This window comes from Oncorhynchus clarkii, chromosome 13, assembly GCF_045791955.1.
Source record: "Oncorhynchus clarkii lewisi isolate Uvic-CL-2024 chromosome 13, UVic_Ocla_1.0, whole genome shotgun sequence".
Classification (NCBI taxonomy): domain Eukaryota; kingdom Metazoa; phylum Chordata; class Actinopteri; order Salmoniformes; family Salmonidae; genus Oncorhynchus; species Oncorhynchus clarkii.
The window spans coordinates 20626278-20644575 of record NC_092159.1 but is presented as its reverse complement, the minus strand read 5'-3'; the positions used below and the strand labels follow the sequence as shown (position 1 = coordinate 20644575).

The following is an 18298-nucleotide window of genomic DNA, read 5'->3' as shown; positions in this document are numbered from 1 at the left end:
ATACACCTTCAGGGCCACCAGTATCCATCGACGAATAGATCATGACTAAGCTAACACCATGATTTGACCCCTGTTCCATCATTTTCATGTAATAGCCTAGTACCAGCCAAACTCCCAACACCAAAAGGTGGGGCTGCCCGCCCAGTTTCCGACTTTCCTGTTCTCAATGTCCAGGGCCATGTTCTTTGGGCCCGGTCTTATCCTAGTGGAGAAATAATAATATTAGCAGACAATAAAAGGTAGGGTGCATGGGGGGTGGGAAGGTAGAAGTGTCGACAGCTGACTCATGGAGGAAATCCTGTACACTGCTTGTATGGAACACAAAGAGCCTTGCGACTTCCTCGACAGGGGGTTCGCCACTGGGTAGTGTGCATGTGTGTGTGAGTGGAGTCTTGCATGCGTTTGTTGTGCTGTGTCTTAAGGGTACTGCATTGGCTATCGTTAGCATTCACTGCACTGTGTACATTGTGCAAAACCCAAACGAATGCAAAGGAATATTCACACACAGCAGCCGAAGGATGAGTAAGCTGACGTGACACACTGAACAGGCCTTGTGTTGATCCAGAGCATGTAAGTGTTCAGAGCAAAGCCCCATCGCCACCTCCCTCCCTCCCTCCCTCCCTCCCTCCCTCCCTCCGCCTTGACCTCAACAGGTCTGTCAACTCACACCTCAGCCACCAATAGCCTGCCATGGCTGTGATGAGAGCGTCACTCAACAGGATATCCTGTACTGATCATCTCCATTAGAAATGTCACAATACAGACATGGACATGGCATTTCTGATTTCCTCTCATTTCCACTATTAAACATAGATTTCGAATTGTATCACTGAAGCAGCAGCCAAACACAATGAGGGAGTCAACTATCTGACATTATAGCCCAATGTGCTGCCAATACTTAGAGATGATCAATAAGACATCACATTGAACATATTATCTTAAATCCAGCACAGCCGAGGGTAGAGAGGCTACGGCCGTACCGTTGAGGTCTGATGCTACGGTTTATAGCAGAGGTTTGAAACACTACAGAGACAAAACGGAGAGGGTAGAGAGGCTCATAACACGGGTCCAAAATGTCCCGTTAAGACAATACTGTAGCTCATATAGCTCTCAAAACAAGTTACGTGTTGTTGTTTTTTTTGGGGGGGGGGGGGGGGGTTGTCGTAGCAACATATCTAAAAAACAACCCTATAAAGACAAAACAAAGAGGAAGTTGCTCAACCCAGGGCTTCCTGGATGAAAGGCGACTGCTGCCACCAAACGCTCGAGCTGTGGAAAAACCTCACACTTCTCCTCACCCCCACCAACGTCCGACTTTGCTATATTCTTCCAAATCACACAAGAAAGAAATCCCTGTCTGCAAAATATGAATCATCCACATGGAACTTTTCACAGTACTCAGTGAAATGGTGGTGCACTCCAGAAACAGTTTCTGCCTGCCTGCAGAAACAGATGGCTAAGGGAAAACTCACATAGCAACACTGCCTCCCTGTGGTCTAATCTAGAACTATACAGAGTCTGCACAGCAGATCAGACTCACTGAGCTGAAGCGGAGCCATCTCATTAGCAGCTGAATGAAGGATCATTTTCAGAGTGACGCTCGGCTTGATGTCCGACGCTAATCTCCACAAGCCTGTTGGATTAGCGTTATCGTTTTAATCCAGACTGAGCCCATATGGGCCAGTTTAGAAGCCCCTCTACAACTCAAAACTTATCAAAAAACAGAAAATCCAATGAAAGACCTGATAAGGCAGATCTATGGATCAGAGATAGCTTCAGTTGTAGCACTGTGTGTAAACAGAGAGGGTGACATTAACAGGGGAAGTGGAGGAATATCAACCCTGAAGCTGAGAGCAACAGCGTGGAGGACACAGCATGACAAGACACGCAGTCGGACAGGACACAGTGTGTGGGACGTGCCAGGCTTTCCTGAAAAGACGCTGGCGGAGGCCACAACCGGGAAAAAAAGCATATTAGCGACGATATGAGACATGAGCTCATGCCTCATCCCATAACTAAAAATAGAGACTTTCCCATCAATCATAGTTAATCCAGATGACTGAAATCAAGCATAAACTCCCTCGTATGCATGGCTATGACATTATTCAGAGTTAATCATGTCTATCTATAGTCCAGCTCCCACATCAAGGTCAACTGTGGTGAATCATTATTCCATCCTATCCAATGCAATCCTACTGCAATGCCTCAGTCACAAATTGCATGTTTGGTTTTGTGGCTTTTCCACATTTCTTTCCATAGTAGTGTCCAGGATACCTTGTAGTCATGGTGATTTAGACACTTCTTCACATGATGCCCCCCTCTCACGCACACACTCATGCAGACAAGCACATTCAGTAAAGACAGCATCTCACAGCTGACCGTGTCAGAAAGAGAGACAAAGACTACCACCAGCTGTAGAGTAAACTATTACAAGTCAACCCTTAAAAATGGAGTGAATTCAACAACAACAAAAATCCAAAGTGAGAAGAGTGAAATCATCATTAGAGCCGATGATCATGTTCTTGTCGAATTTACTAGCAAGATGAATTAGTTAGTCCTGTACTCTTTCAAACAGTAGTGAGGCAAGCGGACTAGACAGACAGGGTGCCCCAGCGTCTACTGTATTGGCCGACGAAGCAAACAGAACCCCGAATGACTCGTGGCTTCCTCTACACAGGCGAGGCAGCAAAGTTACCAAGTGAGTTAGAACAGAGTAAATTAAGCAGCTTTTCTTCAATGAAAAAGGCTCCAAACTATGCAGAAGAAAAAAGTTTGAGAGCCTAGAACTTACCGGCTATTCTGTCTCGCTCCATTACTTGCTCGCAGCCTCAGATAGCCACATGTAATGTCTGTCTTTTTTCTCTCCCTCCCTTTTTTTTTTGCTGGAGACTTCCCCTTTTTCTGTCTGACTTAGTCACCTCTCGCCCCCCCTCCCTCCCTCTGTAGTGCTAATGTCTTCAATCTGCCGTGATAATGCAGTGTCAGAACGGATCATATGGAAGTTCTCGCTCTTTTAATTCGTTTTTCTCTAGGGTCCTGGAACTCAAGCGTCCCGCTACCTCCATTCAACAGCCCCCAATCACACACACACACTCTGATACTGTAAGTGTTGGGACCTTCGACACTATTCTAAGACGCCGAGGGTACAAGGTAAATGTGGGGTAAGAGGACGAAGAACACTCTCAAAACATTACACTCAACTGAGTGAGTTATAGAGAAACTTTAACATTTCCTGACCGGAGACGATGTATTCTATCCTCCCGGAGTATCTCCAGGTCTATTGACTTGGGTTTAATCAGGAAAAACAAACACTGGAGCCACTTAACAGACCTGGAACATTCCATAGTGCCCACCCCTAACCCCACTCCCGTTCCAACCGCTCCCCTGACGCCAGGAGAGCAGGACGCACTCTGACCTCTGACCCTCCACCTTGCTCTCCAGGCGTGGTCAAGGGTCACTTAGCGAGCCGCCGTCTGGGCGAGAAAACAGCCAAACAAACACACCCATGTGTGTGTGTGAGTGAAAGGGAGAGGGCGGCCCAAGTTACAAGCACTTCCCTGCCCTTTCCATTTGTTCTCAAAGGGACATCCGATCCCTCCCTAGATACTACAGAGTTAGCGACTTTAGCTAGCCAGAGTTAGCGACTTAGCTATCTAGATAGCTTTAGCGGAAACATGACTGAGACAAACCCTTTGGCTCTTTCAGGTGAATGTGACCTGTCCTGGGCTGTTTTAGTTTAGTCTACAGTAACCGCGGCTGGGTGAGGACAGTAATATGCTACAGTTGCGATAGGGCAAATTGTTTCTCTTGGCTCACCCCGATGACAAGCTCCAGGCTTTATCGAAGGTGAGGTGTTGATACAAGAGACGTGGCTGGGGATGGTGTACGTGTCGACAGGGATTTCTTGTACGTTGTCAAAAACTTCAACCGTAGCCAAACTTTACAGTCTCTCTGCCAAAGAGTGTGATCAGAAGTGAGTTCACAAACATTCTCTGGGTTTTCCCTCATTGTAAGATCCTCTTTTTAAAAATGCTGCATCAACTGTATGAGGGACCCAAGGAAGTTGGAACCAGTCATAAAAAGGGTGCCCCATGGCCAATAGATCACGGAGTTGTGGCACACACACACACACACACACACACACACACACACACACACACACACACACACACACACACACACAAACACCCCACTCTACACACACACTGGATCCTAGTGGGAATGAGACCGGCATGGATGAGCAGTGGGGTTATCTGTATCTACGTAACGGGGTTCTGTTAAAAAGGGCTGTCTAGGGTCCCTCTTCTGACCTAAACCAGCTCTGTGGAGACGTACTGTATGTCTCTCCCCCTCCGCTGCACCTCCTTGCTCATGTCATATGGCCATATGTCTGTGTGGGGGAGTAGAGGGACTGGATGGAGGGATAGGGGTGTGTGTGGATTTTGTAGGTGTGTGTCTATGTGTACTGTGTGGTTACTAAAGGTCACACAAAGAAACAGATACACTCAGATCTAAATTCTCACTTTTTTGATGCTGAATTAAAGAGGAACTCAGTCATAAGGAAGAAGCCAACTTCCATCCACATGGTGTTTGTCAATGTTACCCAAGTCTGTCAAAAATAGAGGCCCGGTTTTAAGGCCCCTGGCTGATTCCACCAAATCCTGCACTGTGCACGTGTGTTTTAGCATGTGTGTGTGTGTGTGCGTGCGTGTGTTTTAGCATGTGTGTGTGTGTGTGTGTGTGGTGTTGGGGGGGTGTCTCATGCTGCTTAGTCCTCAGACATTTAAAGCAGAGCTAATCTGGGCCAAGACTAGCAATATATAAAAAAAGATCCCTTTTCTGTTAAAGCTGTTGCGCAATAACAAAGTTAGTAGAATGCAATGAATGCTTATGACATGTTTTAATTAAGGAGAACTCTTTAGGACAGCCAAAGGGCAGCACTTACCCGGTCTACCCTGGACCTAGTCAGTGCTCAGCTGGCCAGGCGAGATCGAGTCAGACCCTTGGCCTGAGCCCAAAAGCATTGTGGCCTCTCACACAGACTCATGCAAGCAGGCACGCATGCGGCCACACGCACAAACACACACAGAAACACAAGTGACAATCTGTGACTTCCTATTAGTGACACTCAGACAGCTAACAAAACAGCAGTATCTTTTGGTGACACACTTTTTCATGTATGATATGTGTACGGTATTTAAACAGTGGTGCTGCGGTAAGCCAGCTCTGACTCAACGTTGGTTTACTATAAGCCTCAACAGGGCTGTACTGTACTGGCTCCATTCTGAGACCTATTTGAGGAGAGAGAGACCAGCTCCAATCTGTAGAGAGAGGAGAGCGAGACCAGCTCCAGCGTCCATCTGTAGAGAAAGGAGAGAGAGAGACCAGCGTCCATCTGTAGAGGGATGGTCTCACTCATGCGTTTTACCATCTCCCCTCTAAATCATCCCAACCTGCCTGCTGGAGGAGAACCTCCCACCACACTAGCGCTGTCCCCAACGGAGAAAATAAATATCAGTGGAGGCTGCTGAGGTGAGCACGGCTCATAATAAATGGCTGGAACAGAGTGAACAGAATGGCATCAAACATATGGAAACCAGCCATTATCACTAGCCCGTCCTCCCCAATTAAGGTGCCACTAACCTCCTGTGATAGACACACCCTATATGTTTTTATATGCATTGAGCTTGTCTTATACTTTAAGCTCACTGTTTGATGAAATAAGACACAAATGACTCAAGAGGGAGCCAGAGAACAAGATAACCATAAGAAAAAAACCTTAACCTGTCCTGACCATCCAGCTCTCGCTGGCTTTCGCAGATTCTGCTATTACTCTCCTGAAGTTGCCGGTAATAGGCTACACGAGGAGTAGGCCAACTTTCTCACGTGGAATGCCAATTTATCTTACAACTTCTACTGATCTGCGTACCAGTTGTGTTTTTCATATGCACATTTATGTGGAACAATTATTTTATTTAAAATAATGTCTCCGTATCTCAAAATCATTGTCATGAGGTTAATCAAAATTCTATCCAATTCTAAATGCAAAATGATAAACCTAAAAAGTAACTTTAATTGCCATGTAAAAATAGCCTATAAAGCAAACATCTAAAAATATTTCAGCCGGCAGTGGCTACAGGTGGCCTTTCTGCAACGAACTTGAAACATTGTATCGGCTATTAACTTGGGTCTGGCCTGAAGCTCCTTGCAACATTGTATAAAATATTCTGTGCCGTCAGCTGTTGGCTATTTGCGCAAGGGATAAGTCGTAGTCAGGTAGGCCCATTTTATGATGTTTGACATCTTTCATTTCACACCGAGTGGTTATGAAAAAGGGAGAGAGCTGGAAAGACTTTTCAAATACATTGAGGAACTATTGTTAGTCTGAATGGATGTAAAAACAGACTTTGCTTCCTCGCTGTGAAGAAAACATTACGTTGAGAAGCCTATAGGCCGGCCTACTTCTATGTGTAACCAGGTGCGCGTCCTTGCTCAACATTGTCTTTTGTTTGGAGTGCTCCTGTCAATGGCTAAATTGACAGAATTCGTAAACGGAATGAAATAAACCAAAACGTGTTTCTTACAAGTGTAGTACAGGTTATGCGCTCTGCAAACAACGTGTCCACTCCGACAATGAGAAACGGGTAAACGACTGGAATAATAATATATTGAAAGCATTAACAGACATTACCGTAACCAAATAAATGTTGTAGATTAGAAATTATAGGAATTAACAGTAAAATGTACTTCTGGTGAGCTACTGTATGTAATGGGGAATTGATAGACACTAACAATGAAACTCAAACAATTCAAAAAATGAAGTTATGAAACAATGAATGTGCACAACTTGCCAGGAGAGAGCTCATTCTGGAGAGAGAAGTGCCCTTCTTGGACTGTGCCATAAATATTGCTGTTACATTGCACAACCTTCAATGTTATGTCATAATTATGTAAAATTCTGGCTAATTAGTTTGCAACGAGCCAGGCGGCCCAAACTGTTGCATATACAGTGACACAATTTCCCTAGTTTAATATTGCCTGCTAACATGAATTTCTTTTAACTAAATATGCAGGTTTAAAAAAAAATCTACTTCTGTCTATTGATTTTAAAAAATGCATTGATGTTTATGGTTAGGTACATTCGTGCAACAATTGTGCTTTTTTCGCAAATGTGCTTTTGTTAAATCATCCCCCGTTTGGCGAAGTTGGCTGTGATTCGACGATAATCAATGCGGTGCCTGTTCATTTATATGCAACGCAGGACAAGCTAGTTAACCTAGTAATATCATCAACCATGTGTAGTTAACTAGTGATTATGTGAAGATAGATTGTTTTTTATAAGATAAGTTTAATGCTAGCTAGCAACTTTCCTTGGCTCCTTGCTACACTTGCGTAACAGGTGGTCAGCCTGCCACGCAGTTTCCTCGTGGAGTGCAATCGGCATCCAAAAATGCAGATTACCGGTTGTTATGAAAACTTGAAATCAGCCCTAATTCGGCCATGCCGATTATTCGGTTGACCTCTAGCACACACACACTCACGTGCACACACACACACACACACACACACACACACACACAAATGGGCATGCACACACATACAAACACACTCACATGCAGACACACACACACAAATGGGCATGCACACACATACAAACACACTCACATGCAGACACACACACACACACACACACACTCACATGCAGACACACACACACACACACACACACACACACACACACACACACACACACACACACACACACACACACACACACACACACACCACACACACACACACACACACCCTGCGGAGGAAGGGGGCTATTCAGAAGAGGGCTGTTATTTCTCTCGCATGACCGTACATCCTGTAAACACACAAGCACACTTTGTGCAGTAGGGCAGATGGGCATAGAACGCGGACCGCCATGTACACAGAAGCACCCATGCAAGACCAAACACACAAGCCCAAAAAAGCTGGAGGCTACTGACGTTGCATGGTGAGCCTAAGGGCTCACATTAAATGGAAGCCGTCACTTTAGTACATGACCTATGGCCAAACGCCTGACCCACAACATGTTACATTTAGTTACATAAGAGTCAAGGACTGGACCAGCACACATCGGACCACTAGTATAGACATGCCTGTGGGGCGGTGATGCACTATGAAGGACACAGAACAGTCAGAAGGAGATTAAAGATGAGGGGGGAGAGAAAAGAGAGAGATAAGAGAGGAGGAGGTAGTGAAAGGACTGAATGTAAATATAAGAGAGGAGGAGGTAGTGAAAGGGCCGAATGTAAATATAAGAGAGGAGGAGGTAGTGAAAGGACTGAATGTAAATATAAGAGAGGAGGAGGTAGTGAAAGGACTGAATGTAAATGGACAGGAAGAAGAGAGGAGTGAAGGTAAAAGGGAGGAGAGATCAGGAGGTTCCCTCTGCAGGAGCATGTCTTCTGCACATCTGGGGAAGGGCCTCGGGGGGCTGATGATACACACACACACACACAATTTTAGACCGCCTTCCTAAAAATACAGTCAGAGCTGATGATGTAGAATAAAAGGAGAGCGAGGGAGAGAGAGAAAATAAAACAGACTGTGCCCGATTCGTCGCTGCAGCCACAATCTATGACCTCATCTCAGCGCTACGCAGCGCAGCTCCCTTATTCTCTGTCAGACACAGACAGGCCTGTCCTTCTCATGTGTCTCCTGCCCTGCTCCTACAACCATACCTGCTGGCCTGGGGATCATGCTCTTACAACATTCAGGAATCGATAAGCTCTACATATTAATTTCTATCTGCAATGTTCTAAAAAGGGTCACCATCTTAAATAAAAACCCTGCTACGACACATACAGCAGCTGCTAATCTAGAGCCTTTGACACACACACACACACACACACACACACACACACACACACACACACACACACACACACACACACACACACACACACACACACACACACACACACACACACACAGCCTGATTGAGGGACCTTGATTTGATCCAATCACCTGGTTCTCTCTGCTCCCGATGGCAGCCACATGCTCATCCCCAATCCCCATATTCCCCACTGATGGTGTCCAAATGCTGGGGTAGAGGGGATGAGTGAGTGGGGCTCACTGGGGCTCTGGGGGAATCTAAGGACTCTCTCACACATGCACTAATTCCCACTCGCTAGATTGGCATTTCCTGCCACGGGGCAGATAGAAGGCAATTGACCCGATGTAAAGACGCGGATTGAGATTATGTGTGGTTGAGTTAATGAGCAAGGCCTGCTTTCAATAAGACAGTGATTAGACTTGGTATTTGACGGTTCTGTTTGCCAGCAATCTCTCAATGGTTTTCATTGGTTAAAGATGATCTGGTGTAAACCAGTCAGTGAGAGAAGTTACACTTCCCAGTTCATAACCAAATAGAGAATGAATTTCATGGCCAATATACAGCGGAATAAGCAAGGCCCCGAAGGCTGAGTAACCACTCTTGGAACGGCTGATCACAGGACAAAACAGACACAAACTAGTATGTACAATCATTTCTCAACTCTAACTCAAAGACAGACTTTTTGCTTTCCAAAAGTCCCCCTCCCCCCCACCCCCCCACCCCAATTCCAGGTCAGTAAGAAGTTAAATCAAAGTGTTGTAAAAGTGCTTGGACTGCAGTCCGCCTGTCTGTCCCTCCCCAGCGTGGCTGTGGTGGTACTGGGTTTATCTGCTGGATATTTCCTCACCATAAGTTAGTAATTAGAGCCTGGAGGAAGCTGGCAGCAGACAGACCAGAATGGGATCTATCCTCACAGTGTCGGGTCCAGGCCCGGGAGTCTCCGGCTCTACCTAGCCCAGACCTAGCCTGAGTCTCTGATCTGTTTGTGTTCCAACTTGTTTGGCGTGACACTCATAGCAAGGGAGTTGGCAAGACAGCACAAACAGATCTTGGACTCAGGCTATCAGAACCACACTTAGCATTTTGAATGGCTGATAGAGTTGATAGAACTGATAGATGGAGTTAAATACTGACAACTGTTGACACTGAGAAAACAAATCAACAGTGGCTTGGATTCGTTATCAATTCAGTAAGTGCTGCCTAACACACAGCAGGGTACAGAGTGTATGGACAAACAAGACTGAGGGCTAGGTAGTCAACAATAATTCCACCCACGCACACACCTCCTGTCTCTGCGAATTAGACTAAACGGAGTCATGGTGAGGGAGTGAGTGAGCGAGTGAGAGAACGAGAGGGAGAAATGGAGTGGCAGAGAGAGAGAAAGAGTTCCTGTGGTTCCTTGTGGCTTGTGCCCCTGTAATCAGCATGGCAGGCTGCTTATGTCTAAATCTGCTGCACTGACCCAAACAGTCTCCGCGCGCGCACACACACACACACACACACACACACACACACACACACACACACACACACACACACACACACACACACACACACAGTGGTAGTGTCTGTGCATGTGGAGTTTGGTCACAGAGCACTCCCAGATAAATACAAGACCTCAGAGCGTTAAATATGCCCTACGTGGCTTCTACTGGGACATTATGCAACTATTAATTGACATGGCCATCCATATTACCTACCATAGTACTTTTAAAATCGACTATTTTTTAAAAACACACGCCATTACTCAGACAATGACTGTTTTTAATGCAGCTGCGGAAATGCAATAAACAGTTTTGGAGAAAAATCTGTTCTTTTGATTAGATGACTGACCCAGTCTATATTACCCTCTAATATGACTGTCCGCATTATGTTTACAAGCTAATCTGATGGCAATAATGACTAGCTCATTAGTTATGCTTTGTTAATGACAGCTGCTCTCAACAGAAGGTGTGTGTGTTTTATATAAGTTATATAACTAAATAATGATTAACACTAGAGGACTGCCCATCACCCTAAGCCATAGTGACATGGCCCTGTTTTCAGTGTCCTGTTTTAAGTGTGTGTGTGTGTGTGTGTGTGTGTGTGGAGGTTTTTTTGGGGGGTCTAGGCTTTAAGCTGAAATGTCATGCGTGTTACACAAATCAACATCCTTATATAGAGTTGAACTCTGACACACTGGCTAATGATGTCACAGAGCGCACCACAGTATTTCCGGCGGTTTTGACGGCATTCCGAAACAAAACGTCAGTGGGCATTCCTGCACAGCGAGGCTAATCATAGAGGCATCTGGACCTGGGGAGACAGGAGACAAATGAGCCATAATAAGTAATGGGTTACTTCCTATGGGGACGGGGCTTAAGATTAGGCTAATGAAAGATTAAAGCTTCTCCAGCAGGAAATGGAGATGGAACCGTTTGTGCGGATACGCAAATTCACAGAACACCAAGTCCCTTGGGAGGTCTGAGTGGGAGTTCTGGGTGGGAGTTCTGGGTGGGAGTTCTGGTGTGATACTCATCAACGGGAGAGGTTAATACGTCACTTAGCAGACACTTTATTCTAAAGAGACAGAATAGTCAACATTATTAACAATGACACAGGACGCACATTAACAACCAATGGCCCGTGTGGGAAGTCTAATCCACAACCCTTGTGTTGCCAGCACCATGCTCGAACACTGTGAACCATTGGAAGCACGATCCACAGTGAGTTGGGTTTGGTCCAGTACAGAGTGTCTCAGACTCAGGGAACGAGCTGGCTTCACTGTAAGGCAACATTGTTTAGGAGACGTAAATAGCAGTATTGACTCCTCATCTGCTGCTTGGTCACTACGGGACCTGGATCTGCCGTTGTGCTACTGAGTAGGAGGATGGCTGACACACTGGAGCCCAATGAGAAAAACTAGATACAAAGTTCCTTATTACATGCAGGGTTGCTCAACTCGTCCAGCCACACGGAGGGTTGATACACAGCATCCCTTTACTACGGCTTTGCTCCATTCTGGTCCAGGGACACTCACACAGTATGCAGGCGTTTGTTCCAGCCCAGCACTAATCTGATTCAGCACTTACACACCTGATGCAACTGGGCCAACAGCCTCCTTAAGCCAAATACTGTACACAGGGCTGAGATCATTTTGTCACTTCCTCACATCAATGACATCACCGGGAGTGCTGCCCCCCTTAGGGACGACTACGTCACACACAAACAATCTGACAAACAAAACACTGTTACTGATTAGTAACTCAAACACACTAACAATACATTTATTTCTGGTCTCTCTTTCCTGTCAGTACTAACTTAGCTGAAGACTAGAATATAAAACGCTGTAGGTCAGGATAACGATTTTCCTGATGACAAATCATGCAGATGGGGACGTTACGCTTCACCAAGCCATTTTATTTGCTATTAAGTCGTTGAAAGGCTTGCTGCTAATGCACATCAGAGACCTGACACCCACTTCATTATGGAGGCCAGTTTAAAAAAATAGCAAGTGCAACACGTTCATAACACCCCCTTAAGCAACTCCTGAGCACAAAAGGTTCATTCAGTGTGCGGACGAATCCTGAGAGGAGTCAGTGTACAGTGCAGCTGACTGGGTTCACTCATGTGTACAGAGAGAGAGAGAGAGAGAGAGAGATGGGGAGTGCATTTACTCTGCTGAGCCCCCACCGCACTTTCATTTGGAGATTGTTACTGGAAAATAGGCAACAGCATGGGTACATCCAACCCATTAGTAGGTAAGTAAGTAAGTAAGTAGGCAGGCAGGCAGGCAGGCAGACGCCTCTGTCCAGATGAAGATTCTCTGGCCTTGCCTTCATAGGAGACATCAGACACAAAACATGTGTTGCTCTGTGTGGAAATAAATATCTAATATCTACAGTTGACGTAGAAAGTTTACATACATTTAGGTTGGAGTCATTAAAATTTGCTTTTAAACCACTCCACAAATTTCTTGTTAACAAACTATAGTTTTGGCAAGTCGGTTAGGACATCTACTTTGTGCATGACAAGTCATTTTTCCAACAATTGTTTACAGACAGATTATTTAACTTAAAATTCACTGTATCACAATTCCAGTGGGTCGGAAGTTTACATACACTAAGTTGACTGTGCCTTCACACAGCTTGGAAAATTCCAGAAAATGATGTCATGGCTTTAGAAGCTTCTGATAGGCTAATTGACATAATTTGAGTAAATTAGAGGTGTACCTGTAGATGTATTTCAAGGCCTACCTTCAAACTCAGTGCTTCGCTGCTTGGTATCATGGGAAAATCAAAAGAAATCAGCCAAGACCTCAGAAAAATAATTGTAGACCTCCTGGTTAATCCTTGGGAGCAATTTCCAAACACCTGAAGGTACCACATTCATCTGTAAAAACAATAGTACGCAAGTATAAACACTATGGGCCCATGCAGCCATCATACCGCTCAGGAAGGAGACGCGTTCTGTCTCCTAGAGATGAACGTACTTTAGTGCAAAAAGTGCAAATCAATCCCAGAACAACATCAAAGGACCTTGTGAAGATACTGGAGGAAACAGGTACAAAAGTATCTATATCCACAGTAAAACGAGTCCTATATCGACATATGGGGACAAAGATCGTACATTTTGGAGAAATGTCCTCTAGTCTAATGAAACAAAAATAAAACTGTTCGGCCATAATGACCATTGTTATGTTTGGAGGAAAAAGGGGGAGGTTTGCAAGCCGAAGAACACCATCCCAACCGTGAAGCATGGGGGTGGCAGCGTCATGTTGTGGGTGTGCTTTGCTGCAGGAGGAACTGGTGCACTTCACAGAATAGATGGCATCATGAGGTAGGAAAATGATGTGGAACATCACAAGACATCTGTCAGGAAGTTAAAGCTTGGTCGCAAATAGGTCTTCCAAATGGACAATGACCCCAAGCATACTTCCAAAGTTGTGGCAAAATGGCTTAAGGACAACAAAGTCAATGTATTGGAGAGGCCATCACAAAGCCCTGACTTCAATCCTATAGAAAATCTGTGGGCAGAACTGAAAAAGCGTGTGCCTACAGACCTGACTCAGTTACACCAGCTCTGTCATGACGAATGGACCAAAATTCACCCAACTTATTGTGGGAAGCTTGTGGAAGGCTACCCGAAACGTGTGACCCAAGTTAAACTATTTAAAGGCAATGCTACCAAATACTAATTGAGTGTATGTAAACTTCTGACCCACTAGGAATGTGATGAAATAAATAAAAGCTGAAATAAATCACTCTCTCTACTATTATTCTGACATTTCACATTCTTAAAATAAAGTGATCGTACAGGAATTTTGAAAAACTTTGTTTAAATGTATTTGGCTAAGGTGTATGTAAACTTCCGACTTCAACTGTATGTCCACTGGTTGTTAGTAATTGAAGACTGAGGAGGAGAGTAGATGAGGGAGAAGGAACCCCCGCTGTTACACAGCGACGCGAAATAGATTAGAGCTAACCACAGGGATGGGAAATAGACCAGCGACAACCACAGGGATGGGGAATAGACCAGCGCTAACCACAGGGATGGGGAATAGACCAGCGCCAACCACAGGGATGGGGAATAGACCAGCGCTAACCACAGGGATGGGGAATAGACCAGCGCCAACCACAGGGATGGGGAATAGACCAGCGCCAACCACAGGGATGGGGAATAGACCAGCGCCAACCACAGGGATGTGGAATAGACCAGCGCCAACCACAGGGATGGGAAATAGATCAGAGCTAACCACAGGGATGGGAAATAGATCAGAGCATACCACAGGGATGGGGAATAGACCAGCGCTAACCACAGGGATGGGGAATAGACCAGCGCTAACTACAGGGACGGGAAATAGACCAGCGCTAACCCCAGCAACACGAAATAGACCAGCGCTAACCACAGGGATGGGAAATAGACCGGAGCTAACCACAGCAACACGAAATAGACCAGTGCTAACCACAGGGATGGGAAATAGACCAGCGCTAACCACAGGGATGGGAAATAGACCGGAGCTAACCACAGCAACACGAAATAGACCAGCGCTAACCACAGGGACGGGAAATAGACCAGCGCTAACCACAGGGACGGGAAATAGACCAGCGCTAACCACAGGGATGGGGAATAGACCAGCGCTAACTACAGGGTTGGGAAATAGACCAGTGCTAACCACAGAAATAGACCAGAGCTAACCACAGTGACGCGAAATAGACCAGCGCTAATCACAGCAACGCGAAATAGACCAGCGCTAATCACAGCAACGCGAAATAGACCAGCGCTAATCACAGCAACGCGAAATAGACCAGCGCTAATCACAGCAACGCGAAATAGACCAGCGCTAATCACAGCAACGCGAAATAGATCAGCGCTAATCACAGCAACGCGAAATAGACCAGCGCTAATCACAGCAACGCGAAATAGACCAGCGCTAACCACAGCAATGCAAAATAGACCAGCGCTAATCACAGCAACGCGAAATAGACCAGCGCTAATCACAGCAATGCAAAATAGACCACTGCAAACCTGAGGCAGGTGCATTTTTAGCCTTTTTGGTGCAGGTGCTTTTTCACATTTCTCCCCATTTCTCTCAACATCTCCACTTGTGACAACTACACAAGCCCAGAATTGCCGCTAGAACAGAGCATCATCATAACTCATGAGGAATCAGCTCAGAAATACAGGCAACCGAGCCGGTGGCGGTCCCTTAATCAGGACGCATCCATGCAAAGCTTGAACTATGCAGAAAAGCCCCTGGGTACGTTTCCCTTTAGAATGGGCCTCTGTTTCGCCTCATCCTCACTAACAGAGCACTGGTATCAGTATAAGCAGATCTGAAGGGCTTGGATAGGTTAAAGCAGTGTAGTGGGGGACCTTCCACCATATTGCTAACAACTTACAGATTTAATATTGAAAGGATAGGCCCAAGGAGAAGGGTTAGGGAGTGTTTTGGACAGGCTGTCTGGCTTGTCTCAACACCACCACTAAGAGAGGGCTGGTATCAGTATCAGAGCTCTCCCAGGTCTCTGGGATGATTAACAGAGATAGGAGCCGACATACAGTGATAATCACTGATAGCACCCCATAAACTGCTGAGGATAATGCTATGTAGGAAAAGGTCCTGCTTTAAAGGCCATTCTCCTTCTCTCTGAAAGGTCACATACTGACTTAATGATGCTTAGCCTGGTCCCTGATCTATTTGTGGTGTATTGCCAACTGTGACCTGAGCATGAATCCCAACACACACAAAAAAACACTGTGGCATCAGCATGTGTTCTTTTCCGATTCTCTAATCCACTTGATCCCAGGAGCCCGTCCTGCGGTCCTGAACGTTGGGAACGAGTGGGAAGCACAGATGGGGTCTGAGAGGAGCTAGTGAGCAGAGGTATGCTGTGACACACACACACACACACACACACACACACACGCACACACACACACACACACACACACACACCACTGTGTGTATTAATAGAGTGCAGCCTAGCGAGAGACCGGAACATCACAGCCATAGAGAGGGCCAGCACATCACAGCCACAGAGAGGGCCAGCACATCACAGCCACAGAGAGGGCCAGCACATCACAGCCACAGAGAGGGCCAGCACATCACAGCCACAGAGAGGGCCAGCACATCACAGCCATAGAGAGGGCCAGCACATCAGCCACAGAGAGGGCCAGCACATCACAGCCACAGAGAGGGCCAGCACATCACAGCCACAGAGAGGGCCAGCACATCACAGCCATAGAGAGGGCCAGCACATCACAGCCATAGAGAGGGCCAGCACATCACAGCTATAGAGAGGGCCAGCACATCACAGCCACAGAGAGCAGGAAGGAGAAGGACAAAGGGATGATGCATAATGAGACAGAGGCCTTAATGGCTAGAGAAGTCCAGGGGGCTCTCCTCTAGGTAGAGTACACTCAGTCTGCATACACACATTGATCAGAGGGAGAGAAGAAAATGAAAACAAAGAGAGAGAGAATGATAAAAGAAATCAAAGTAAAGAGTCTGATAATAAAAAGGAGAGAAAAGGAGTAGAGGCGACTGACCTGTACTGCTCCCTGTGTTTAAGTGTAGGCTCTTTGATTTGTCTAATGACAAGTCATGCAAGTAATGAAAATACAGGGTAATCCAGGGATATAGTTGGTACACATGCAGACATGTAAGGGAAAAACACTAGCCGATAGATCATTAAACTAAAATATATTCAGAAATGTATATAAAAAGGAGGTTCATATTAAAATAATTAAAATACAAAGGAATCAAACTAAGTGCTGAAAATACACAGTAGACAGACATGTACTCAAAAATATCACATCAGCTACAACAAGCCTTCAAGATCATTTGGAAATAAAGCAACTTGGAATTGCGGGTTGGGCGCAAAATAGTGTATTCCACAATAATAACACATTTCCCAACATACCTGAATTCGCAGGACTTTTCTTCATGTTCTGGTCGTTTGGGAGACAATTTAGTCAACGTTTTCTCAAAAAAATGTATTGAGTATTCGTCCAAGTATTCTTGTAGTAGATCCCGCTGGTCCTTTCACTGTTCGCACTGTTGCCGCGGCTCATGCGTAACCGTTCACCGTATCCCAATTCAAACCGAGTAGACAACTCTAATGTATCGTAGCCTAGACTGTATTATTTATTGTCGCTGGATGTTTCACCAAGCCTGATGTGCACTTCGTGGGATGCTCCAAGTTTCAGACCACACGAGCGTGCATACGGAATCAAGCGTGCATCAGTGGCACGAATGGATGTGGATGTGCCTTTTACGCACGTCCCACCTATGACCATGCTGTTATTTTAGTGTTGCGCTTTCCATGCATGACATCATCCGTACGTAAGCATCCAGTCAATCCATATTAAGAGAGAGGTCGCAGAGACGACGTCATGGGTTGTTGCCCTATGGAATACATTTGTTTGAGCTCATTGGCGTCCCCAAAATTTCGCTATACTGACCATTACATGGAAGATTGAGGAGGTTCTATTCGTAAATTAGAACACATCCATTGCATTTTATTGTGGTGTGAAATGTCACAAACACCCTATTTAGACCTATAAATATTAATGGCTCAGATGTTTCTATTACTGAACGAAAATATAAACGCAACATGCAACAATTTAACGGTTTACTGTTACAGTTAATTTAAGGAAATCAGTCAATTGAAATAATTATATTATGCCCTAATCTATAGATTTCACGTGACTGGGCAGGGGCACAGCCAAGAGCGGGCCTGAGAGGACATAGGCCCACCAAATTGAGAACCAGGCCCAGCCAATCAGAATGGGTTTTACCCCACAAAAGGGCTTTATTACAGACAGACATATTCCTCTGTTTCATCAGCTGTCCTGGTGGCTGGTCACAGATGATTCCATAGGTGGAGAAGCCGGATCTGGAGGTCCTGGACTGACTTGGTTACACGTGGT

The 18298-nt window shown here is 45.5% G+C and overlaps 1 protein-coding gene across 2 annotated transcripts in view; it reads right to left on the bottom strand.

Annotated features, from left to right (window-relative positions):
• LOC139424556 (septin-9-like) overlaps positions 1-17547 on the bottom strand; it is a 73266-nt gene extending 55719 nt beyond the window's left edge. The window contains exon 1 of one of the 2 annotated variants that reach the window (XM_071176518.1): positions 17290-17547. In XM_071176518.1, coding sequence (XP_071032619.1) covers positions 17290-17314 — 25 coding nt within the window. In that variant the 5' untranslated portion in view covers positions 17315-17547. Of the gene's footprint in view, positions 1-2791; positions 2848-17289 lie in introns of those variants that run through there. The other variant, XM_071176519.1, reaches the window with a different exon arrangement.
• Positions 17548-18298: the final 751 nt, after the last annotated feature.